This window comes from Tinamus guttatus, unplaced genomic scaffold (assembly GCF_059628265.1).
Source record: "Tinamus guttatus ecotype Peru unplaced genomic scaffold, ASM5962826v1 Tinamus_guttatus_pri_ptg000027l, whole genome shotgun sequence".
NCBI classification, from domain to species: domain Eukaryota; kingdom Metazoa; phylum Chordata; class Aves; order Tinamiformes; family Tinamidae; genus Tinamus; species Tinamus guttatus.
Window position 1 is genome coordinate 7,175,099 of NW_028288561.1, and position 25,426 is coordinate 7,200,524.

At 47.8% G+C, this 25,426-nt stretch overlaps 1 protein-coding gene across 1 annotated transcript in view; it reads right to left on the reverse strand.

Annotated features, from left to right (window-relative positions):
- Positions 1–409: 409 nt before the first annotated feature.
- The window catches only part of MYT1 (myelin transcription factor 1), a 51,145-nt gene continuing 26,128 nt past the window's right edge, over positions 410–25,426 (reverse strand). The window contains exons 7-23 of the mRNA XM_088529314.1: positions 24,427–25,308; positions 23,722–23,856; positions 22,423–22,513; positions 21,412–21,525; positions 19,837–20,051; positions 17,092–17,297; positions 16,045–16,314; positions 15,335–15,489; positions 13,546–13,608; positions 13,271–13,339; positions 8,380–8,442; positions 7,744–7,827; positions 4,359–4,580; positions 3,690–3,781; positions 3,152–3,255; positions 2,925–3,068; positions 410–1,508 (exon numbers count right to left, since the gene is read on the reverse strand). Of these exons, the coding sequence (XP_088385440.1) occupies positions 1,368–1,508; positions 2,925–3,068; positions 3,152–3,255; positions 3,690–3,781; positions 4,359–4,580; positions 7,744–7,827; positions 8,380–8,442; positions 13,271–13,339; positions 13,546–13,608; positions 15,335–15,489; positions 16,045–16,314; positions 17,092–17,297; positions 19,837–20,051; positions 21,412–21,525; positions 22,423–22,513; positions 23,722–23,856; positions 24,427–25,308 (3,050 nt within the window). The 3' untranslated portion in view covers positions 410–1,367. The remainder of the gene's footprint in view (positions 1,509–2,924; positions 3,069–3,151; positions 3,256–3,689; positions 3,782–4,358; positions 4,581–7,743; positions 7,828–8,379; positions 8,443–13,270; positions 13,340–13,545; positions 13,609–15,334; positions 15,490–16,044; positions 16,315–17,091; positions 17,298–19,836; positions 20,052–21,411; positions 21,526–22,422; positions 22,514–23,721; positions 23,857–24,426; positions 25,309–25,426) is intronic.

Consider the following 25,426-nt stretch of genomic DNA (forward strand, 5'->3'; position numbering starts at 1 on the left):
TGAGCCGCTCACGAGCTTAACGGCAGGATGTGGTGGCCACTGGAAGTAGCATCTGGCCACTGACTTCTCCAAATTGGGGATTGTGCCCTAAATTTCTGCAGGTCGGGGCTCGCGGTGACACTGACGGCCTTGCCGTGAGCACCGTCCTGCAGCCGCTGGGGACCCGCCGCGACCGCGTCGCACAGCCGGGCATCCTGTCTCACCTCAGCCCCCCGGGCACAAACTGCTTCTTTGGAAGAATACCCAATTCCTGAATATTCCTTTTTTTTTTTCTTTCATGGAATGGCGCTATAATTTTGCACAAAATCTGAAAAACCAAACCAAGAAAACCCATTCCCATGTGGATATCTCTAGGAAACTGACTGATTTGTTGGGTAAGCACTTTGCTGGCCCTCAATTAACATCCCTCTTTTTGTTTTGTTTGCTTTTTGCTTTTCTTGTTGCTGTTGTTTGTCACAATCTCATTCTCCGGCATTGATGGATGATCTTGGACTGGCAGTACTGCGCCACTGTTGGGATGATCACAATAATGAAAAGAACCAGAACTGTCATCAAATAGACTTCCAAAAAATCATATACTCTGGACCATGACACATTTAGAATTCTTCTGTATGAAATATCTGGTATCTTGGCCTATTCATAATAGCTATTCTTATATTTAAGACAGACAAAGGAATACTGTAGTTGCAAACTCCAAAAGCTTCCCTGAGAACCTTTTTTCCATTGCGCTTTCCACTGGAGATCCAGGACTGCTCTTCAGATTTCTTTCAGAAAATAAAAATAAGCTACTTTATAATACTTAAGAGTTCCCATGCCCAGTGGATATCTGAACACCTCGGGGTTGGGAGGCCCAGCACAGGTTCAGATTTACAGGTAGCTTGCAGCTCCAGCACTTATAGCAACACAGAACAGAACTCATGTGTGAGTAGGTGATCTGGACATACGACCATAGACAACACGAGGGTTTAAGCCAGTCACACGCTAGTCTCGGATCAGACAAAACCTGTTCTTGCAGCGTTCTACCCCTTGGATCCGCTCTGCCGAAGCAGGATGCCTGCTCTCCACCAGCTACCAAGCCCCACAGCCTCCTGGAGAATCTACCCTTCCACCCCCATCTACCTCATGGTCCAGGTAGAAAAATCCCACTTCTCTCAAGAAGGTCCAAACTTTAGTAAACGAGAACACTGAGTTCAATCAGTTCCACGTCTCATAAATGGCCTCTTGATTATGTTTTGGTCCTTTTTTTTTTCTTTTCTTTTTTTTTTTCTTTTTTTTTTTCCATTCATTACACAAGTTTGCTAACTTGTAAACCTGAATACTTGGAGTGAAAGTTTCCTCTTACAGTTTTCTCACTCCGCCGCACAGCGCTAAACCTGGATGCCCTTGACGGCTTGTTTGATGCTCTCCAGCAGGTCCTTGTTCTCGGGGTTCTGGTAGCACTCCTGGTTGCTGTACATGTCCGTGAGCGTGTTCACGTACGCCTCGAAGTTCTGCTCGCTAATCGGCTCCTGGAAAAACGTGGCAAAGCACAAGTGGCGTTATCAGCCCATGCGGGAAGAGGCTGGGAGGCTGCTCTGCAATTAATCGCTCCTATGTACAGCAACACCTGTGGGTCAATGTCAGAGCCTTTTTGGGTTTGTTCCCTCCATGTTATTCCCTGAAATCTTGGTGTCCGGTCCCTAACCTGGCAAAAAATTTATGCAAGTTGCTTAGTTTTATATATTGGTTGGATGGGGCTATTAGCAGAGCGTCAGGTTAGCGCTTGCGGACAGTTGGATGGGATGGAGGATGGATTAAGCCGGGGAAATTAAAGCCTGGAGGAGGCAAAGGCATCGTGGTGAGAGTCTAAGGCAAAGCAAGGAGAGGCACCCAGTGACCCCAGTGCTGGGCTCTGCCACCCCTAGGTGCTGCAGCAGCGCAGCGGGTGCTTCATGGGGCCTGATGAAATCCCTGCGAACACAGAGTAAATGAGGAGAAAAAGAAAGGGAGAGGAAAGAGAAGAATGGGAATAAAATGAGCATACCCGTCTCGTGGGCATTGTTTAATTGGAGTTGCCTGAAACCTTGGAAAAATATTTGCTGAACAGTTTATTTGACCTTTGCGTGTCAAATGAAAAGCACTCGGGGAGCGGTGCTCTGCCAGGGCGGCAGCTGGGTGAACACCGTCCAAAAACGCGCGGCTGGAGAACGGCTCGTCCCCAGCGAGCCGGAATTTAAATGCAAGCCCCAATGAAAAGGATTCCCCAAAAATGATGGCAGGAAAATAAATCAAAAGCTCATTCCTCGGATCATCCTGACGGCCTGTATTATTTGCGAGAGGACAGCTTCCACAACACCGCGCGGACCTCCAGACACACACCTGGTTTTGACAACAGTAATTACATTCCTGGGAATAGAGAGAAGGTAATTAATAGCCTTTTGTGGCTTTACTATTTTAATGCAGCCTTTTCATTTTGTGGTAACTCTATGGTAACATGCTGTGGGCTGTTAGACCTTGTTAAATTAAACAAAATACATTCTCTTTAAGAATGCTATTCTTTGGCTGCCAGCTATTCAAAACTGAATTGAAGCTACCTGCATTATAATAGGGGCTCTAAGATCTTTCTGACGTTGAAATCCAATCCCTCCTGATCTCCGCTTGTGCTGCCTTAGCCTAAAAGGCGCTGGGTGCCCTTGATAAAGTTTCCTATTTTGTGATAGTGCTCCCCGATGCAATGAGATGGGACAATAGGTACAAAGGGAGATCAGCAGAAAATGACAACAAAAGGGAGATTCGACGCAAGCTTCAGAGATAAGGCCCAAGTACTGATCTTATAAAGGAGAACGGGTGCACAAAGAGAAATTCTCCCGCTCTTTAATTGCACAGGAGCCTTATGGCGACATTGGGATTTGCCTGGTCACCCCATCGCGCCGGCCGAGCCTTACCATGTGCGGAAGGCGGATATTGGCAAGACTTTGGATCAGAGCCTGGCTCAACCCTGAGAGCTCCAAGAACAGGGCTTCGTTCTGCTCCTCAATGATCTTGTTCTCCTCCTCGATGTTCTTCAGGTTCTTCTCCATGGTGGAGATCTGCAGAGCAAGGAGGGTTACACGGGGCAGCGGGGAGCACCCGGGGTGCAACGCGGGCGCCGAGCCGGGCTCCGCACACCCACCTGCGACTGCAGCTTCACCATGGCCGCTTCCATCTCCGAGTTGGACTCGTTGAGCTCACTGATCTCCTTGTTCAGCTGCTTGATCTCCTCGTCGTTCTCCAGCACTGCAGGGAAGGAGCAGAGCTCAGCACACGCTTCCCCTCGGGAAGGCAGGAAGGCCACCGGCCCCATGCAAGTAATGGCCAAGAGTAATAATTAATGTGCAAGGTGCATTCCCTTCATTTTTTAGGGGAAAAAAATCATTAAATGACTGAATATTTATTCAAAGCAATATTTATGATGTTGAATTCTGTAAGCAAAACTCTCTAAAACGCGAAAAACAAGGTATGTATTTTTCAAGTACATAAGAGGCGTGTCTGCAGAAAGGCACAAGAGTTGCCAGAATGGACCAAAAGACTCTGGTTTATTCTTCATTTAAAATCAAAAACAGGAATATCTGACCCATTTGGTTTCCGTGATAACACACTCTGGATGAAATACATAATAAATATTCCACTTCCTGCCACATCAGCAAGATAAAAGAAGTGAAAACCCTTACCATCGCTGGTCTTGAATTTTGTGTTGAGAATTTCATCCCCTGAGAGTTTTCCTTTCTTCCCAGCAAAAGTAGCTCTTGGGCACCCTGACAAACTGCAAGGCAAGTAAAAATGGGCTTCATAAACCCTCGGTATTTATAGGTGCTTACGTTCCCAACAAGAGTTCATACCATTTGGTGGAGTTCATGCTGTGAGACAGCTCTTCTAAAAGCTTTTTATGGTACAGAGGAAATTGCTTTATGAATAATGCCACAAAAGTCCTCATTTATAAAGCAAGAGCAATTTTCTCCGAGTGAAGATTAAGAAACGCAATGTTTCCTAAAAGAAAGGACATGACAGCCTAGGTAAGTGAAGCTAATCTGGCTGCTTTGGGTGCCAAACCCTTGCTTTGGGTGCCAAAGTCCTGTTCTGATGTGTTAATAGAAGAGCATTAAATTACCACATTTTGTGATTTAGCTCGCTTCCCATATCACCATTTCAAGAAAACCTGTGCACTTTTTTTTCCTTGCAGAAAACTCCAAGTTTACAGGAGCCCAAATGAGCACGGCATCCAAAGCAGCAAGGATGAAGCCTTCCTTGCCAATGCTGTGGTGTTAGAGCAGGTCGGTTAGCCCAAGAAGGCAACACCAAGTTCCTTGGTGTCTCCAGAGGGTTCAAACCTTGGCATTTACCTTCTGTGAGTGAGGAAGCTCCCGTTGGCGTGTCCTGAGCCGTCACAGCCTGGCGTGGGGCAGGTCGGCCCTTCGTTCTTCAGCGATTTCCAGGAAAATGAGGAGCCGTTGAGCGATCCCTCCTTTTGCCTGCGGGCTGCGAGGGGGCAGCCCGAGGCGCTCCGGTGAGACGCATATTTGCCGCTGATGTGGCCAAGCCCAACGCAGCCAGGAACCGGGCACCTGAGCGTGGAAAATTACCCAAAATGACAAAATGGGAATGAAGGAGGACGCAAGAAAGCTTAAAAAACTACATTCAGGATGAGCAGAAGCAAGGAAATGTGGAGATTTGGGGCTTTCAGCAGGACTTAGCGTTGTTTTTGCAACCCTAGGTATGGTACGCAGACTGGAAATTAAAAGCTGGGACTGGCTCTTGGAAAAAATAAAGAGAAACCAGCATTAATCTCCCCAAAAGGGAAAACACAGAGCCGAGATCACATTGCTCTTGTGCTTGCAGCAAAACAACTGAAAAACAGGTCACAAAGGTGTTTTAAAAATTTATATCTATATATACGTATATTTTTGATTGCATCACCAAAGGCAAAACTACAATTTGGGCTTGAGGAACCCTTCCAGCAACCCGCGGGGACTCAACTGTTCCCTGGGAAATGGGTCCCTGGGTGAAGAGCGGGATCGCCAGCCCCGATGCATCTATTAAACTTTCTGCTGTGGTTCGCATTTGCTTAAAGACGCTAGTCAATTATAAATACACTTAAAAGTTTATTACTCAAGGGAGGCTACCTATAAAAGGGTTATAAAAAAATAGGTAAGAAACAGAAAATATAACCCTCTTGTCCTCTGCGTGGAAGTAATTAGGAACCTGGAGTTTGCCTCGCAAAACACGCGCTGAGCTGCTCGTGCAAAGCGCCAGCCACGTTTCGATGCCGAAATGAGGGCCCGTATGGGCACGGTTTTCTATCCCATTCCGTGGGGAGCTGGCAGCTGAAGGGGGGAGCCACACGCCCGTTATTTCCCCAAGATAATTTGAAAAATGCTGATCTCGATTTTAATCAGCTGCAAATGCAGCACAATTCACTTATAATATCCCTGCCAGCAGGATCCTCAGTAAATTCATAACATCATTGCTTTTATATGATCACGAGCAAATTACTGAATCCTCAGGAGGAAAAAGAGAGGAGAAAAAAGAGAGAGAGAGAGAGAGAGAATGAGACAAACCCCAGCGTTTAGTGCGCACTGTTATGGCCCAACCGTTACATATTTTACACTGTTAATTTAACATTCATTACACTTTTATTGGTAAAAAAATAAACCAGAGCCTTATTGTGCAAAACAGCTGGCCTGGACTTCTTTACTTTTTTTTTTTTTTTTTTTAGTAGTAGCGTTTAACGGAAGCACTAAGAGTGCTTGATCAATTAGGCAACCCTGAATGTCTCCGTTTTGTGTCACATTGGCGGCAAATGACTCCAAGGATGAGCAGCAAAACAACAGGGACTAAATGACCTTTTCCTTGGAGGCAACGTGCGCATCCCGCACACCCTCCAGGTGCCTTTCTGTGTGCGGATGGAGTAATGGAATTGGAGCTAAGCTTCCTTACTGGGAACCTGCAGGGACCTGTGCCGGCACCCACCTTGTCACAGGAGGCTAATAGTGAACTTTCCAAGGGATAGGGTAGCTTGGCAATGATGGGATCATGCATCGTGTTGTGTTTTTTGCCCCATCTTTGCTCATTTTGCAAATAACGGAGGACTGGGCCTTGCTGCTTTGCTCTGCATCCCCTCCACAGCGCTTACGGTTTGGACCTCCTTTCTACACAGCTGCACTGCGACATCACAGCCATGCAAGGGCCCCTTTCTGCTTTGCATGGAAAAACAACCTCTTCGCAAAGAAATTCCACCTGGGAGAGCTGCTTGGTACCTCCCTGGTCCATCCCTGGCCAGAAATGCAGCAGCCAGGAGGACGCTGGTGGCCTCAAGGATGCTCGCGGCCCCAAGGATGCTGGTGGCCCTGAGGATGCTCGCGGCCCCGAGGCGAACAGGGCAAGCACGGGTGAGAAAACCCAGTAACGCTCCCGACGGCACCTTCGCTTTGCTGGCTAATGGAGCAGCATTGCAGCTTTCTCTTGCCCTCACAAGCCGAGCACCAGCAATTTAGGACTATGGAGTCAGAAAAGGTTTTTTTTTTTTTTTTCCCCTGCAGATTCTCGAGTAGGTTGCTTAATTTTTAATAAACTCCGCTAACTCCCGCTAATTATCGCACAGCTCATTTAACGCGGAGGCTTTGCTTCCTGTAGACCGAAGACTGAGAACAGAGCAGATGGCTCAAATATCATCGGTTTCTTAAATGTCCTTTCTACCCGCTCTTGCCTGGATGTCCCCGCAGGCCCCAGGGTGTTCGATTGCACCCCCTGGTTCCTGCACCCGCTCTGGAGGGGGAAGATAAAACAGCTAATTAACCCACCTGCGCCAAGGCCAATTTGGGTACCCAGAGGTGCGAGGTATTCACCTTTGCTGTTTTGCAAGGGCAAAATTTGCCTTGGAAAAAAAGAAGCTAAAATGGGGAAAAACAACATGCTTTTGGGCACAGCCTGCCTCAACAGAGCGGTTTGGCTCTAAGCACCAGCTCTGCTGGGCTGTTCCAGCACATCTGGAGCTCCTGGAGGCAGCTGAGAAGTTTTTCCTGCTTGCTTTTCCTCCCTCTTCCGCCTGCACTTGCTGGATTAGCTAGTCAACTGGGACTATTCTAGTTGGGATTATTCTGGATTAACAAAAAACTGCATCCAGGAGACCCTGCCCTCCAGGAAAGGCTTCATCACCCTCTAAATGCACTTGGGACGGAGACTGAGACCTTGAGATGTGCCAGGCACAGAGCTGGCCACTCTCCAACACACAAGACCTCAGGGCTGAGGATTTCACAGCAGCTGAAACCTCTTGAAGTGAAATTAGGATTTAAATCTCTGCTCCTGGCAAGACTAATCATCCTGGCTGTACTGTAAAACTTCAGCCAGAGGCAGCAGGAAGGGTTTTTGCAGTTTTCTGCTTTGATTACGCTACAAAACGCATCCTATTCTACATCTCCAGGTCCTGTTTTCCATTTCTGCCCCACTCCAGGGAGTTACAGGAACCGCCAGCACCCCTGTTGCTGCCCTGCAAAAGCTGCAGCAATTTGCACCCTTCATTTACAACATTGCTGACTTTCCTTTTTTTTTTTTTTTTTTTTGCATGAATTATATAAAGCCCAGCCAGACTTGTGCTCACGCTTCCTATCAAGAAAGCAAAGCAAAACACTTTGTCACCTTCCCCTCTCCCTGCAATTTCCCCATCGGATTTCAACAGTGCAACAACCCCGCGGGTGCCAGGGTGAGGAACGGGGCTTCATCCAGACTTACTTCATCAGCTCGGGGTCTTCTTTATCATCTTTCGTCGGGGTTATCTTGATTCCACTTTTCTTGGCACGAGGGCAGCCTGACAGACTGTGGTTAAAAAGAGAAGAAAGGGCTGTCGTGCTGGCAGAACTACCGTGTTTTATATATTCCCCCGCTCCAGTCATCTTTCCCTTGAATTTAGCGCAGTGTTTTGATCTCACTGGTTTTTGCGCCTTCACATCACGAGCAGAAGTCAGAGGAAAAAAATATTTGAGGGAGATGGACAGTAATTAATGGTGTCTAGATAAGAAGATATCTGCTAACAGCCCGCGATGTTTAATGGATTTGTTGAAACAGAAGGCTTAGATCTCCTCTATTAATGTTCTAAAGTGATAATAGAAGTCATAAATAGGTAGCATTATTAACAGGAACATTGCATCAGCGAAAATCTGACCCTTTGTCTTTTATTCTACTGAAGGGAGAGTCTAATCAGATGCTGGAAACATCAAAAAAAAAAAAAAAGTCAGATTAAAGAGATGAAAATAGGCTTCAGTTGTCAGTAACATTAATGTTTTATTCAGAACTTTACAACTCTGCCCACTGCAGAGGAAAAAAATACAGAGACTATGGAAGAAAAAATAATTTGAAGGCAGATCTTACCTTCTATGCGATGCATAATTTCCTGTTATGTGACCTGAACCATCACAACCAGGAGTAGGGCACCTGCAAAGAAAGGGAGGCTCTGATTAGCCTGGGGAAGAAGCACCGGGATAGCTCATTGCAAAGGAAAATCTAGGGACATTCAACGTGAAAGCTTCTTTTGTATCGTCTCCTCTCCCTCACCACCACAATCCGGGAGAATAACACCCGGATCACAATGTTCCCAGCCCAGAGGTGTCCGTGCTGTGGGATCCGACTTTGGGATGACATGGGGTGTCCCAGAGCATGACGCCCTAGGATCCAACAGCATCCGAGCGCTGAGGCTCCGAGCTCACTGCGTCCCCATGGCTCACGGGTGCAAAGAAAGAGGCCAGTAGAAGACCTCCCAAATAGTGCGGGTCTTCCAGCAGTTGCCATCCAGATGGACGTGAGTGTGGACAAGAAACCAGAAAAATACCCTGCATCCTTGGAGAACACATCCATGCATCCTTCTCCTGCTGGGATCACCTCGGCCCAAGGCCAAGGGAAGGTCATCAGAAGGTCTTAGCTCTGTTCTGTCTACAGTTTCTGGTGGTTAACTCATTGAGGACAGACAGGCACCCTACCCCAGCTGTTTTGGGTCCTCAAAGCCCAAATCCAGCCACCTCGTCTGCCAGCCACTGATGAGGAAGGAAAGAGAGCAAAAAGGGGTCAAAATAAAAGGTGTTGGATGGGGACAATGAGTCAGTCTCCAGGCAGCGTGGAAGGATCTCAGGAAGGATCCCAAAAAACCACTGAGTACTGCTCAAAAATACTCTGGGAAATGCAAAGCGAGCAGGGAAGTGAAGTAGGCAACACAGACGTGGCTATTGCAGCAGTGCCAGGAGGATGCACGGAGCCAAGACAAGCAGCTTAGAGCAGGTACAGAAGTGCTCCGAGCACAGCAAGTGCCTGTGAACGCAAAGAAACCGCTGCGTCTTTTTAGCAATTGCTCCTGTTTGAGGAGTCGGAAAGGTCAGAACATGCAAAGCTCTCCGCTCGCGCGGGCTGGCTCCCTACAAGGAGCAGAGAAGCCACTTGCCACAAGTCACAGAGCGGGTCGGCGCAGAGCAGGTCCCTTTGTCCCGGCTGCTTGTGCCGTGACTCCTCCCGGGGCAAAAAGGACCTTGGCCAAGCCGCGTTTCAGTTAATCTCAGTGTGCTGAGGTCTTCAATACTGTGGATAAGAGACTTGCATGTTTCTCTGGGGGGAGAAAACCACTTCCCGAGGCCCTAGGCTGGAAGTCACCAAGTCCTTTCACATGATGTACCGGGAGTTTTTTGTGTTTTGGGGAAAAATCTCCCCCTCCTTGCTCAGCCTCTGCCCGTGACAAAGGAATCTTTGAAGCTGTGGCTGTGACCATGGGTTTGAAGGCAAGACATGAATGAAATTGGAATGGAGAAGAACAGTCCTGTGATCACACAAAACAGCACAAAAGGCAGCGCAGCGCCCAGCATCGTCCAGGAAGGAGAGAGATAACGGGGCGAGTTAAGTGCCGCATCATTAAGGCCATGCAAGAAAGGTGATGGAATATGAAGTACAACAAGCACAAATGTGCTCCAAAGGCTGCAGGTGATTCGCAGGCATAAAAGTTGTCATGGGGACAAGGAAGAGAGACAAATAGTCCCGGCTAAGGGTGTTCTTTCAGCACCGCAGCATCTTTGGCCGAGATGATAGCACAGTAGCCTGTGCAAACCAGTGTTTCCAGCAGCAAAACGCAGCTGGCGCTGGGTTGCTAGTAGAGGGACTCTGGTCATTTGTCAGGATTGATCAGGAAAGTTCCTGCCAAAAGAGAGGGAAAAGACCAAGATTCCACTCGAGGACAGTGGTGCCAGAGGGAAACTGGCTGGAGAGATGGGAGGGAGTCCATAAATCAGAAAAGCAAGCACATCTGGGACTGAGGCACCCCAAACTCTTTGGAGGATTGTTTTCCATCAAGCTTTCATTAAGTTTTGAGAAGTAAGGAAGATAGGAGATAAACAGATGAGATTTTTGCAATTTTGTCTTTCTTTCTCTTTTCTGCTAGATAAAGTAAAAAGTAAACATCTTTTTTGGGGGGGATGCTCCAACACCTGTGAACCTAAGCAATCATGAGAACTGCTCAGGAATGATTGCACATTCCTGTGAGATGGGAGCTCTAAATCTGGACTTCTTGCAGCACAGGAGCTTTGGGAAGGGATGCAGGGAGCACCAGGAGACAAGGAAAAAGCTCACAGGATGGGACAACAGGGACATGGGCTGATGCCAAAAGGATGCCTAGGAGACTCAGTGAGGAATAACGCTCTGATCCAGGGAAACAGGCACACAGGTCCAGCAGAGTGAGAGAAAAACTGAAAAACAGTGATGTGATGGGCTATAGCCATCCAGGAGGATGCTTAGATGGTGAAACTCTCTGTATCACTTAGAAAATACAGGTTTAAGAGACTACTGCCTGTTTGTGACATTTGGCTGTTACACACTGTTAAATTTGAAAGCAAAACTATTGCTTTGTTGTTCTAGCTTGGGGGGTGGAATGAAACTATGAAAACACTAACGTCTAATTCCTTTTGCCTTTCAGTACTTTTTAAAAGGTGGAAGAAGTGATTTGGTTTTTATTTTTAATTATCTGGAGACAAATCATTCTGACAGAGGCCTTTTATTGGATGTTCCAGCCCGGAGCTATTTTTTTTATATCAGAGATATTAACCCTTGAAATAGAATTTATAATAGAAGTGCTGATGTAGCCTCCTCTGATCTTGTGGCAAAGATATGACTATGGTATCTGCAAGATCTCTGAATCCTATTCCCTTCCTTCCTTTCGATGTCCCCATCCTTACCAGGATATAAAGACAAAACAATATTTGGAAAATAGCGTTACAAAGTTTTGTTTTGCCTGTTATTCTGGTATTTTTATATGATTTTGATAGGTACTGTTAACAGCAGCTATCTGAAGGGTTCAGGGAAAACACCACAGGTTTGGATGCCCTGAATAGCAAATGGTCCGAGTGACTCGGCCCCAGAAACGACTCTGTTTCCTCTTCTGGCCCATGCTGGAAATGGGCACTGGGTCTGACAGCTTTTAATATCTTTAAAACTAATTGTACGATTACTTGGCCATTCTTCAGGCTGCTGGAGAAACACCGGTTCAGCAAAGCACTCTTAAGAGGTGCTTTTAAATTGTATATTGGCTATAATGCGCATTAAGCACACTTAGCACTAATCATGCATGTCCTTTCTGCCCACTGGAATATGTTATTAGTATGGGGTAATCCTGCTTCCTTCGGCACCTCCACGAGACCGAGCAGCCTTCTTGGCACCACTGGTAGCGGTTCGGAGGACAGAGCAGCGCGGGCTCCATCCCAACATTATAGTTTATCCTGAGCACAGCTCCAAGCATCACCCATTTCACCCCTATTTCCTAGAAATATTTCTCCCATGCAGAAGCAACTGGCTGTGCTTGAGCTCGTGCCTCGGCCTCATTGCTCCCACCAAGACAAGTGCAAAGGTTCAATATTCGCCCTTGAAGGAGGAGGATTTCCTATAAGATGCAGGAGTGATAGCGAGCTCAGAGGACAAACATCAGCTCCTGGAGAAACATCTCCAAAACCCACTTTTTTCCTGCATGCAGGGCCTTGATTGCCCTCACGAAGATCTTCGGGAGACGTGCGCTGGAGTCTGAGCTTCACCACGGACACACTCTGGCAAATCCCTTCATCTTCCTCTCCTCCCCTCTTCCTTTCCTCTCCTTAGGACACGCAGCGCTTTACAATAAGCCTTTGCGATGCAAAGCCTCCCTGCGAGGTTCTCCTCTCAGCAGAGGCCTCTTCAATTGTATGTATGAGCATGAATAACTTAGTGGCCAAATAATCCCCAAATTGGATTCAGCAAAGCAGGAAGCTAAGAAGAGATTCAGCCACGAAAGACAGGCTGATTCTGGGGAAGAGATGCTGCAGACATTCACAACCAGCTCTCTCCCAAAGACCTGCCTCGAGTTATAGCGGAGAAGCAGCCCCATTAATTGCCTCTCCCTATTTTAAAATGCAATTTCTCCCCAGCCTTTCCTAGGAACAGCTATATGAGAGAGCAATGGGGAAATTCTCTTAGGAGGAATAAGTTCCCTCCTGCAAACAGGGTGGCTTTGGGAAGAGGTCAAAGCTGAAAGCAGGATCCGGAGGAGCAGATTTGAAGGACGGTTTGGAGATCGGATCCCCCACTCGGTGCCAGCTCCTGCACTTGGCCTCTTCGCAGCTGCCGAGGATCCAGCCTCATGACTCTCTTGCTCTTTCTCTCCCTTTCATTTCCTCGCAAATCAAACGCCCATTGAAATGAATAGAAACCTCTGTCACAGGATCCTGAATGGCCCCTAAAATTCAGCATATAATTAGCATACCAGGTTCTCCAAAAGAGTTGGCTCCTTTCCGCTATGTCCTGGTGCTATTTTCCCAGCTGTGTCTCTATGCGAAAAGAAAAACACGTGCCTTGCTCTGGGTTTTGTGCTCTTTGATGGCTACACAAAACCAACAAAAACGCTGAATGAAAAGGGTTGTGTCGCAAACTAGGTAGCGAGAGCTCGGGGAAAGACTCCAAATGCAAAAGAAAATAGCATATTTCTGGTGCCCAAGGAAAGCCTGCCAGGGGTTGAGGTCCCTTTGACCGTTTCTGCAAGCCCTGTCCCCAAAACGAGCCATTTCTCATTGCATGTGAGCCATCGTCTCATCCAACACGGCAGAGAGGGGTTCAGGGCAAGCAAATTTTATTTGGATTTTTGAGCAGAGAAGGGAAGGGATGGAAAAGCCAAAGCAGAGCATGAGGAGAAGGGGCACGGGGAGGGGAAGAGAGAAAAAAAAGGAGGGAGAAAAGAAAAAAAGGACTTCCAAGTTGAGTGCAAACATACTTGAGGTCAGCAGAGTGGGCAGCCATGAGGTTTCTGAGGCTCTTGTCAGCAAGAGGACAACCAGAAAGGCTGAAAGAGAAGAGATGGAATATCTGGATAAGCAAAAAAAAAAAGAAAAAAAAATAGGGTGGGGGGAAGGAGAAAGAAAAGGGGCCAGGGCATGGGGAAGGGGAACAGAAGTGAGGAGGAAATGGAACCAAACCATCCACATGGTCAAAAAACACTATAAAAAGAACATCTTTTGAGTCCAAAATGAGAAGGAATGGTCAACTCACCTGCGGTGAGAGGCATAGTTTCCCGTGATGTGTCCGCTGCCGTCACAGCCTGGCGTAGGGCAACTGAGCAAGGACAACAACAACAAGGGTAAATAAATGCTGGAAAAAAAGGAATTCCCCCAAGTCTGAAGTCTGTGCAAAACCTGGAGACTGCCTGAGACCAGCTTCCAGCCCACCTCCACCTCTGTATGCTTGCATGCACATAAACCAGATGTTTCCATTCCTGCCTCCTTTCTTTCCAAAAGATCACAACAAAAATATGAAAAAGTGGAAAAAAATGTTAAAAATATTTCATTGCTTGCTTTGCTTGGTGACAACAGAAGACTCACAGCAGTCTGCTGGATGACATGAACAAAGAGGCAAATTTACTGCCTGGGTGTTGCCAGTTCAGATGCCTTTTTTTCTCTCTTTTTTTTTTTTTTTTTTTTTTTGCAATATTAAAGCTCTGGCTGCCAGAATCGGGTTATTCCCTGAAAGCCTCAGTTTTTAGCTTTCTGAAAAGATTTTTTTCAGCCCTCATAGCTGCAAAGAAAAGATTGAAAGTGCTATTCACTCCAACAGGAAATAAAAGGAACCTCTGGCTCCAGTGCCTGAGGGCTCCCAAATAGAGGACACACAAAGCCGACCGCATCCCTGACTGATGGCACAATCCGGCTGCCTTTCCTCCCCATCCCTCTCCCCTGACTTCCTAATGAATTGCATTGGAATGGGAAGAGGCATCGAAGCTCCATGGTGTGCAGGGATGACATTTTCTGACGCCCCATGAAACAGCATGTTCTGCACCCCTTGCTGTTGCTGCCTCTGGTTGATCCTCTGTATCAGGCTACAAGGGGCACATGCAAAGGTTGCTCACAGCAAGGAAAATGACCTCAAGTCCCTTTCAAGATCCACAAAAAAGCAGCAAACCCTGCAACTAGATGATGGAGGTGAGAAACACCTTCACTGGTGTTGTGTTTGGTACCCAGAAAAGACCCACAGGCTACACTTGGACATGGAAAATCAATCACTCGGAGCATATGGAAAGATACAGCCTCTCTTGAGTTGACTTCAGCTAATTTACTGTGGTCATTGGGTGAGATAGGAGCAAGGATGCTGTATGAGAAAGGGGTAAGGATGCTGAAAGGGGAAAGAAAGCTAAGGGCTGCCCGCAACACCATTTATTCCTAGAGACTTTTCCACATAGGAAATTTTTCTGCCTTCATAATACACTTAAGAGCACAAAAAAATTCAGAGCTCTACCTCAGAAATTGCTATTCACATCACTGATGGATTAATAAAAAAAGAAAAGAAAAGCCTTTAGAGCTTTGTATAGGACAGTTAATATGCATCTTGCTCACTTAGGGAAGATGCTGTTCCTGCTCTTCTTTGCCCCCATGGATCTCTCCCCTGGCTATCCACACAGCTCCCTCATTCTCCTGCTTGTGTAGCCAAAAAAAGCACCAACTAGTTTAAAGTCAAGGAAATGAAACCCAATTCTTTGTTATTTAACACTCAGAAAGGTAAGATGTACAGGAAAAAGGCCTGAGTACAACAGATAGGAAAGCAGACCTCCTACCTCTATATGTGGGAATGAATTTTGCCTTCACGATCAGAAGTTGTTGAAGGATGAAGTTTCTCTTTAAGCTTTCATCTGAAGTGCTCAGATGGAATAAGACCATCACAGTAAGAAGCATGACTAAACTAACTTTTAAAATGTGTTTATTTTCTAACAAACTCTATCTTCCACCTGCCTGACTTGTCATGAGGATTTTATGCATTTTGGAGGAAGAGACAAGAAGGCAGCACTTACGTGAGCAGCTCTTTCTTGATGTCCTTGGAGAGGAATTTAAGTTTGAAGTTGGTTAAGGTAACTTCCCCTGGGTATTTTCGTTCTTCAAAGTTTTCCTCTGACACTTCTTGCTCATCAGCTTCCGAGGAGGCAAAAGAATGGGCTGCAGGCTCTGACTGCAAGAAAACAGCCAGAAAAAAAAGTGGTTGCAGTGGTGCTTGTTGCTGCTGCAATTTCTTCTGTTTAGGGATGTGAAACATCCGTGCAGAGACCTGGATTTTGACCTGGTCTTCCAAAGGTCTTGCAGGGATAGGATTATCCCATCTTCAAGGACTAGTGTTAATAGCACAAGGGACCATATTAGCTAATGGCAGATACATCTTCCTGGGGAACCACATCAGAAGAACCACTAATACAAAGGATATATAGTGAAAGAAGTAATGCAGACCCAGAATTATGGGAGTGGGGGATTTTTCCCTGGCAGGGGCATCCCGGTGAGGCTAAGAGTGCCCACTGACCAAGACAGGCTGTGTTTGGATGGCTCTCATCCTGGCTGGTTGTGTGCAGCTGAGGTCTGCTAGCACTAAGTTGAAGCTAACAGTACCTCAAGGCTCAAAGGGTAAAGCAGGGTGTTCGGGTAAAACAAGACAACTGTGCAAGCAAGCACAGCATCAGTACCCCACGAAGCATCTATTAAACATCTATATTCACTCTCAAACATCACCACTCACCTCTTCTGGCTCCTCTTCCCGCTGACGATTTGGTTTAGTGTAGTCGATGGGTCCATCCCATTCATCCTGGCGGGAGGTCTGGCTGGACTGGGGGGAGGTCATGGTGCTGCTCGTGGCACTGGTGCTGTTTTGGCGCTGCGACACGTCTGGGGACTTCATGCTGGGACTACTGCTGCAACTGCTGCTGCTGGGGAAGGCGCTCTCCCGCTTGCGGTGCTTGTTCATACTCAAGTCCAAAGTCCCATTTTCATCCACCTCAATGTCCATGGACTGCAAGTTTGGAAACAGGCCCAAAGTTAGCTGCTGCTAGTGATTCCCTAAAGGGATTTTGCCCCCGTCTGTCTTCTGTGGTGCAGGGGACAGTCCATTCATGTCCCTTCCTCTCTGCAGTCAATTAGAGGGAACTAAATGGTAAGAGATGCTCCTTCATAAACATTTTCAGAGACATGTCATGCAAATGTATGTCTCTGTTAAAAGCACCCCAGGGTTTTGACTCAATTGACTGCACACAGGCACCTCAGAACATTTATGATGCCCCAGGGCATCCAAGACATCTGCACAAGGCTGGGGGTGCAGCACAGGAGCTCTGCAAAACTGGCGCTCTGCTGAAAAATTGCTGAAGGTCAACCTGGACACGAGGCAGTCTCATCGGATACCTACCCGTGAGCAACTGCACCCAGCCCTGAGGATGAGCTCGGAAACTGTGCTTGTCTCAGATGGGTAATTTGAGCCCTGTTGTGTCTCCATAACACACTCACAGCCAAGAGAACCTTCCTCAAGCAGCATCACCCCAGGCCTCTCTGGAGTGAAAGGCTTCGCTCCCTGCTCCTCACTCTGAAAAGTCTCCACATTTCCTCTCTATTTGCAAGATCAGAATGAGAGGCATGAAAAAAAACTGGTTGCATCCAAAACTGCAAGTCTTAACCCGCTACTTTCTACACCAAAATGACCCATTGGCTCTGCCACCAATGCAGAGAGCCCTGTCCCAACTGGCTCTGTCTTGGCCTCAGCGGCAGGTCCCCCTGAGCACGGACGCGCTCGGCTCACCTTGCTGGGAGCCTCTTGCTGCTTCGTGCTGAGGTTTTCGGGCATTTCCCAGCAGCGGGTGGAGAGGTTGAGGATGGCAGTGGCAGCCATGTGCGCAGCCTCGGCGTCATGGGAGTAGTCGAAGCCTGTGGAGGAAGATGAAGTGCTCTTCACGTAACTGCTGGAGGGGCTGTGGCTGGGGGAAGAGGCCTTTGGAAAAGTTTTGGCTGGAATAAAAAATAAAAAAGGAACAACACAAGGCGAATGTAGAACTGGCACAAGCAGTGAGACGCTAAGTCAGACGCTGCTAACACGTTAGTGGTTTCAGAGGCAACTTGTATTTACTATAAACCCCCAGGTTGTTTTATTGCTGGGGATGTGCAATGGTAGCAGGGCTGGCTGCAGCCAGGAGCTCATGCAAAGGTCTCTTGATTGGGAAAGTTAATTAACTCGATCATTGCGTCCCCAAAACACAGCTCTTCATTAAAGCTACCCCTCAGTGGAAGACTTCAAAGGAGAAAGCTTAGGGAAGCTTCCCGGCACTTTCCTTGCTCTCCCTGCGTTCGTAACTTCTGCAGAGCTGACATACGGGGAGTCTTTTGTCACGTATGAAAACTTGCAATTTAAAAAAATTACATTAATAGCAAAATGTGGCCCTGAAACATGAGCTTCTGATGACGGCGCTGGTGAAATATGGATGTGCTGACAGCTGCCATATCATTTAAATATATCTGAATAATAGGATTTATTGCACAGCTGTGTGCGATCCTTGCACTGTGCTGTTCGTTATCATGGATCGCAGAGTCCAATGCTGCAAACGTGATGCTCCCTCCACTGCGATGAGATAAAGGGCAGGCACTGAGATCAGTATTTCTCAGGGCTAATTCCCAATAAACTTGGCCTAATCTTGAACCTGGAGCCATTTAGAAGGACCTTGGGGCTCATGGAGTCCCTCTGAAATCGGCAGCTTCATTGGGTGCAAGCGGGATCATCACATCTCACGCACATCCCAGAGCTGGGGGCTATATTCTGGATCGATCAACAAAATCCTCAAAGTCTTAATTCCTTCCACTACGTTCTCATTTGGGGAAAACCTCCACCCCTTCAGCAGGCGTCTTGCCCAAAGAAGACACCTAAGATCGGGCCTGATGTTTGCAAAGCAGCTAGACAACCTCGGTTGCTGCTCCTACAGAGTAAAGTGATTTTATTATTACCATTATGAACTGGAAATATAAGACACTATAAAATGCTAATCTTTGGGAGGAGTGCTTTCTTCCTCATTGTGTGCGTATATAATGCATATTGACATTAATGGGAGTTATGCACACACATGCAGGGGAATATAAATCCCTCTGGATGAAGATCTCTTTAAAATAAGTTCTCAGTGAAAGGAACAGATTTCCCTGCTATGATTGGCAATCATATTCATCTTGTCGCTTTGATTAATTCATTGGAGGCTTGCCCACATGGTTATTCTTGTGTATTACTGCTTGTTTTCAAGTCTGGTTTAATCCATGTCTTTTCAGTGGGGTGCGGGTGTTTGCGAGCACAACCTGACAATATCCAGGATCATGAGATGCCAATTCCAATTTCACACTGTAGACTCAGCGATGCTTTTCCATTTCACAAGTATTTCTACCACTAATAGACTCGCAATCAGCAAATTAGTAAAATAAGTGATGAGAAAAAATAGAAAGGATTATCCTAGTGGGTCTGCTGGAATTATTTTTGTCAGTACAATTACCCTGAAAATTCTTTGCTAATATTGCAAATAACACAATCTATTCAGCAAGAGAATCACTTGCGCTGAGAAACAAATTACTTTTCCATCAGCCCTAACCCAGGATGACAGTGGCAGTTGTGCTCTTTGGCCTCCATCCAATTTCATTGTCTGATCCTTTACAGATTTAGTACTGTAATAAAGGGAGCTCCCATTGTAGTGCAACAACCGGGATGCTTTCAAGTACGAGCACTTTTTACAGAGCAGCTGCATCAGGATTAAGCAGGATTCTGGAAGTGGGATTAGCCAGACAGAAAGCCCTCTTGAGGCTGCTGACTTCTGCAAACCGGTTTCCTAAGTCTTTTTTTTTTTTTTTTTAGAAAAAGATTTAGAAGATGCTGGGAGTCTAAGGGAGTGAGGACAGAAGCACAGTCCTCTCAGCGCAGCGGGTAGCTGGCTGTCCCCCCAAGCATCTCTTTGCTTGCTCCCAATAGCCCATCTCTGTGGGTGTATTTAGCCATTTCATTTCATTTTCACCCTCTGCACACAGCGCGGGATCCTCGGGAAGGAGCAGAGGTGGGCAGCTCGGCTATGGAAGAGCCAGTAGCTGGAAGGGGAATGATGGATAGGCAGTGGAGCTGGAGAACAGGGTACAGCAGGGGAGACAAATGGCTCGAGTGGGTCATATATAAGATAGAGGAGAGGAAAACTATAATCCATTTAGCTAGATGAGAAAAGACAGATCAATAGATATGAACTGCAAAGCAGTGGGGACCAACTGAGGACAACTGCGTAACTTACCCACCTAGAGACATCGCTCAGATTAATGTTCCCACTGCGCCAAGCAATTCTTCCCCAAACTGAAGCCAAAGAGGCTTGTGAAGTAGTCCCAGCACAAGGCTCAAAATCTGAGCTCTTGGCTCCGTGGCTCTGTTTCGCTCCCCCGATAAGCCAGCCCTACGCGCCCGAGCACCTCGCGGTACGCGACATGGGATGAGGAAGTCAGAGAGGATTTAAAACCCAGCCCATCCCAGCTCCCAACTTACATTTAAAGGCTTTAGGTGAGGTTTCGCTAGTCTGAATCTTTGGGGCAAGCATGCGTTTGCCAAAAACCTGAGCATCAAAACTTGCATAATCGAAGGTGACCTTGGAGTACTTCTCCAGCTCCTTGGCCAGGTTGGCCCGGGGGGTTGCTGGGACCATGTTGGGCCGGTAGCTTCCATACTGAGGGATCTCCAGCTGCTTCACGAAGCACATAGGCCTGTGGACAAGACAAGCAACAACAGTAATTTCTGCTTTCCCTTCCCCACAAGCCATTCCTGGGAAGGACCCACGCTAGCCCCTGCTCAAGGTGATGGGCACAGTTCATTGTGCCTTGTCCCCAAGAGCAGAAGAGGACAGTGCTTCTGCTCACCCTCCTAGCTCTGCACCTGGGCTCAGCTCTCTGATTCCCCCATTCATTTTTCCCCCATCATCTTTTTTCCTTTTTGCACCAGACACAGGGTTGCCAATTTGATGCAAAGCAATTTCATTTCAGGCTGCAATGGGCAGAAGGACTCAGGTCACTCTCCTACAGGGATCCCGCTGCCAAATGCCACCCAGAAGCACAAGGAGCCCAGCTGAGCTCAAACCCCCCCTGCAAGGGCAAGCTGGAGGCCCTGACAAGCACAGAGGGCCCTGCCTGAGCTGCAAAGCTGCTCTTGCAGCCTATCATGGATCCATTTGTCTTGCATATAAATTGTATATAAGCACCCTATTGTTATTCTCCTTCCTGTGACCTCTTTCCACCAGCTTTTCCTCGAAGCAGAGGCTCCTTGGAGCATGGACCATCCTTGTGATGTGCTCGGCACACACTGCGCCCGTCATGGGCTCTGCTGCAAATAAATAAGTAATTGCCCTAAATGGCCTTCTTTTTGGTGCACTGGGGTGCTCAGCACTCCCGAGGAGCAAATAAATAAACCAAACAGCCTTTGATGCCTTTGGGGGGTGCTTTCCACTGCATTTTGAAGGGTCCATAGTGGGGATTTTCTCCCTCTGCTCTCCCTGTGGGACAACTACCCATATCACAGCCCATCTGCAGCCTCGCACACCATCACAGCTACGGAGCCAGGATCTACCAGGTCCATTTCCAGCACTAGGGAGCCCTTTTTTGCAGGAAGATGCACCCGAGCAGAACAACAAAATAAACACACGCGCTGCAAAAAATTGAGTGGCAGGTTTCTCTCCTCCAAAACACGAGGAAAGTAAAGTGGGTGTACTTGAATAAAACAGCAATCAAGTGATTTATGCACAGCCTAAATCTCCTCCCCGCCTCGCTGAGCCCACCCTACTTATAATGCTAATATCATAGCCATAATTCTCCAGCAGTTTGTATTGCAGCGCGAGTCGCACGGATGCCTTCTGCTGCACGGGTAAAACCCTTTGGCCTGTAGCCTCGGCATTAATTGATGCTCCAGAAGCAATTCATTGTCCTCAATGCCCTCCCCGGGATCATCAATTAAACACCTCCCCACCTTGGCCAGGCCTATGATGATAATAACAGGACTCAGCAGTATCGGGATACAGCCGGGCCGAGACGCGCCGGCTTCTCTCGGCAGCCCCAGCGGCTCCTGCCCGCTCACCTGAGGATCCGGTCAGAATTGGAGCTGCTCTTGGAAGGATCTCCAGCCTGGGTTTGTTGCTTTTCATGTGATTTGGCTAATTTTTCAGCAGCAGCAATTGGGCACCCAGATAAACTGAGTTAAAAAAAAAAAAAAGGGGGTGGGGGGGAAAGACAGATGGAAAATGAGTGTGAGGGACATGCATGAAAACCTGCACTCATTGCAGGGATCAAATCTGCCTCAGATTTGAGGCCCATTAGGAAACCCTTTGCCTCCTCTTGTTTCGTTTTGAATTCTTTTAATTTTCCTGTTAGTTTTGGCAAGCAACAAAACAGCGAAACCTCCAGTGCCAAACCTGGCAGGGACAAGAGTCCCAAGCATCCCCTCGGCTCAGGGACAGACCAAAGGGGTAGATCCCCTGGGGCTGAGATCAGCAAGGGCCACAGGGGGACGAGCTAGTTTCTCCAAGTGCTTTTAGCCATAAATAGCGTGGGTGATTCCTATTTATCCAGCTCTTTTGCTGAGCCAGTTTGCAGGAAGCCGCCCAATAGGCGCTTGCCCTTTGGATGTGCACAGCCTCCAATATCCTCGGGAAGGAGGCAATGGGAGACCAGCACCCACCTGCAGGGTCTGCAACCTTTGAAATTACTGACAAGAAATCAGTGGGTGGGTTTTGGGGGGTCGATTATACATTATCATAAACACCTCCACCCCCACAGCAGGGCTTGGGTCTGAGCATAAGGTGCAATTATGGCTCTCAAAGCACAAAACTGCATCTGAGCTAAGATCCTGCAACGGGGAGACATAAAATCATGGGCATCACAGAGTCCTTTCAGGCTAAACATCAAGGAAATCCCTAAAAAAAAAACCCTGAAGGGCCAATAAATGCCACCAGCCACAATTCTCAGCCACTTTCATCGTACTTTCCCATATTTTCAGTTATCCCTGCTTTGCCCATCCAAGCTGCACCATTCCCCAATGCCAGGGCCTCTTTTTTGGGGTAAAAACCGCTGGGTTTGGGGCTCCCGGTACCTGCGGTGCGTGTTGCGGTTGCTGTTCACGTGGCCCTGTCCTGTGCAGCCGGGCGTGGGGCATTTCAGCACGTTCTCGTGCATGGCCAAGACTGTGGAGACAGAGCAGAGAAAAAAAAAAAAAATATATATATATATATATATAAAGAAGAAGTTTTGCACATTGCATTCCTAGAAATTAGGGAATGCAAAATGCTGTAATTAGAATTTGCTGCCTGGAGGAGGGGAAAGAAAGATTTACAAGCAGCACCGCACGGGTCAGCGCTGGATCAGCATCTCACAGGCTGCATCTGCTCCCTGTTTGCTGATTGCAGTTGGCTCCCCCCATGCAGTCCCTCCCTTGCGCTGCCGTTTTGGAGCCAGGCCTACCAATTTCAGGTGGTTTTAAGTGATTGAAGTTGTATCTCAGCTTTTATCCTTAGGACTAGTCTTTGTTTGATTTTTTTTTTTAATTTTAATCTTTGGGATTATTGCTTTCTGCAGCGCTGACCTTAAAAGTAAAGAAAATAATTTGATTTGCAAGCCTTTCTAAAGCACGCAGCTTGTGTTATTTATTTATTAATATCTTTTTCCCGCCTCGCATTCAAGCTTGTATGAAGATAACTCTACTTTCTCCTTGTTTTCTGCTGTTCTGTGTTTATGGCAGGTCTGCAACCTCTGAAATTACTGATAAGGAAGGATTGGGTTTTTTTGGTCTATTATGCCATTATCATAAACATACAACATTGATTTTTATGTATACATGGAGAGAAAGCTATTTAGGATGCTGGTAGAGAGGTAAAAGTGAAATCTCTCTCACTATGTATAAATATATTTAGATACGTTATATATAAAATCTGTTATGATGATGATTAATATTTTTCCATGGAATTGATGAATGTCAGTATAATATTTTGAGAGTTTTGCAGGAGCTTAGAGGGAAAACCAGTGACCGTGGGCATACTGAGCAGCTCCTTTCATTTGTTCTATGGCAACACCAGCATATTTGGACACGAGGGAATGATTTCCTCTTCTTCCCAGCTTTCTACCTCAAAAATATAGGGGAAAACGTAAGAAATCCAGTGTAAAACAGGAACTGCTTAAAACAGTGCAGGGGGTGGGCAGTAAATTTTAAAGCACCTCTTTGAATTTCGGAGAAGAGACCTTGCTCTCCACAGGATGGTGCTAAAAATCTTTAGGCAAGGTGGGACTTTTGGTTCATCTCCATAGCGTTTCCCTGGAAGTTCACCACTGCTTGGGGGATTTCCCCCCTGGAATTACAGACGCCAAGGAACGGGAGCAAGCCCGGCCGCGCACTCACTCTCCGGAGGGATCCTGTCCTTGTGCGGGCAGCCCGAGAGGCTGCGGTGATGAGGGTAGAGCCCCGTGACGTGGCCGGTCCCGTCGCAGCCGGGAGTCGGGCACTTGATTTCCCGTTTCTCGGGTCTCGAGGGATCTATTGGGTTGCAGGGAAAGGGAAAGGAAGCAGAGAGGGAGGGGAAGGAAGCAGAAAGGGTTAGGGGTGCCTCAGATGAATATTTTGGGGACATTTCCCACTGATTCTCCCTGCAGACAAGCAGGGCAAAAGGATTAACCTTGGGCTCTGCAGCCGGTTTGCTGAAGGGGGAATTATTGTCATGGGAAATCTCAAAAAAACTAATGGGGAAGGCAATTTTTCAACGAGGCTCTAAGCAGCCTGCCTGCATGCGCTGCTCAGGCCGGGCCACGGAGCTGCTCCCTGCTCAGCCCTTGGGAGCCCGTGGGCACGGGTTGATGTTTCCAAGGCAAATCTAGCCAGCAATCCCTGTGTAGAGGCAGTCAGGACATTATCCCTATCTGCATTCATGGCTGATCCACAGAATGTCCCCATCTCTGCAGGCATTGAGGCCACAGGGCTAAATGCCCTCCTCCATGGGTGGTGAAAACAACCAGTCTCCCAGTTTTCTTTGGATGCTAGCAGAGAATTCCATCTCTTTCCCTGGGACAGGAAGGCAGGAACCCCATGGAAGCCCATCCCCGTGCCCACCTTTGCCATAGTAGCTCTTGCGGATGCTGTCCAGCGGCTTGTTCTGCTTCTCGTCCACCTGGAAGTGCTTCACGTGCTCCCCGGGCAGGCGGCCAGGCTCCCGCACGACCTTCACCTGCTCGGCCTTGAGCGCGATGGCTTGTTCCAGCAGCCCCAGGTTGCCCCGCGTCATCATGTCGTACATCTCCGACTCGTCGGTCACCGCCGACTTCTGGGAGCGCGCGTCGTCGTCCTTGTCGTCGTCCGAGCGCACCTCCACGATGACCGAGTACTCGGGCTTCGGGCTGAACTGCCCTTCGCAGTGGCTTTTCTGGGCGTCCTGAGAAGCGTGAGGAGCCTCATCGCAGATCACTTCGGGAGCCATCTCCTCCTCTTCGTCGTCCTCCTCTTCCTCTTCGTCGTCATCCTCCTCCTCCTCTTCTTCCTCATCCTCCTCATCTTCATCCTCCTCCTCCTCGTCCTCCTCTTCTTCCTCCTCCTCCTCCACTTCAGCCCCCATGTCCTTCTGCAGCTTGCAGGCCTCCTCGCAGCTCGTGTCGTCCCGGTGCTCCGCGCACGGCTCGCTGCTGCGTTCGCTGGTCACCTCGATGACCTCCTCCGCATCCTCCGTCTGGATGATGATGTCCTTGTCCCCCTCCTCCGTTAGCTCCTCGGCCGTGTCCTCGTGGACCAGATGCACAACGGCGGACGGCGGCTTGGAGGCCTGCAGCTCCGCGTCGGGCAGCTGCCCCTCGATGGCCAGGGTCTCCTCCGCGATTTGGCCTAGGTTTAGGAGGGAGTTGGCGATGATTTCCTGGTAGCTGCTGTAGTTGGCCTTACTGGGCCCAGACGCACTCGTTCCCGCATTTTGTCCATAATGGGCTGGTTTTCCTGGGCTTCTCTCTGGGGTGGGAGGAAGGAAAGAAGGAAAATTAAAATCAAATAAATAAAGAAATAAGGGTAGGGAAGGAAAAGAAATTATATGAGCTCATAAATATCTCTGTTCCTGCATCTGGAGGAT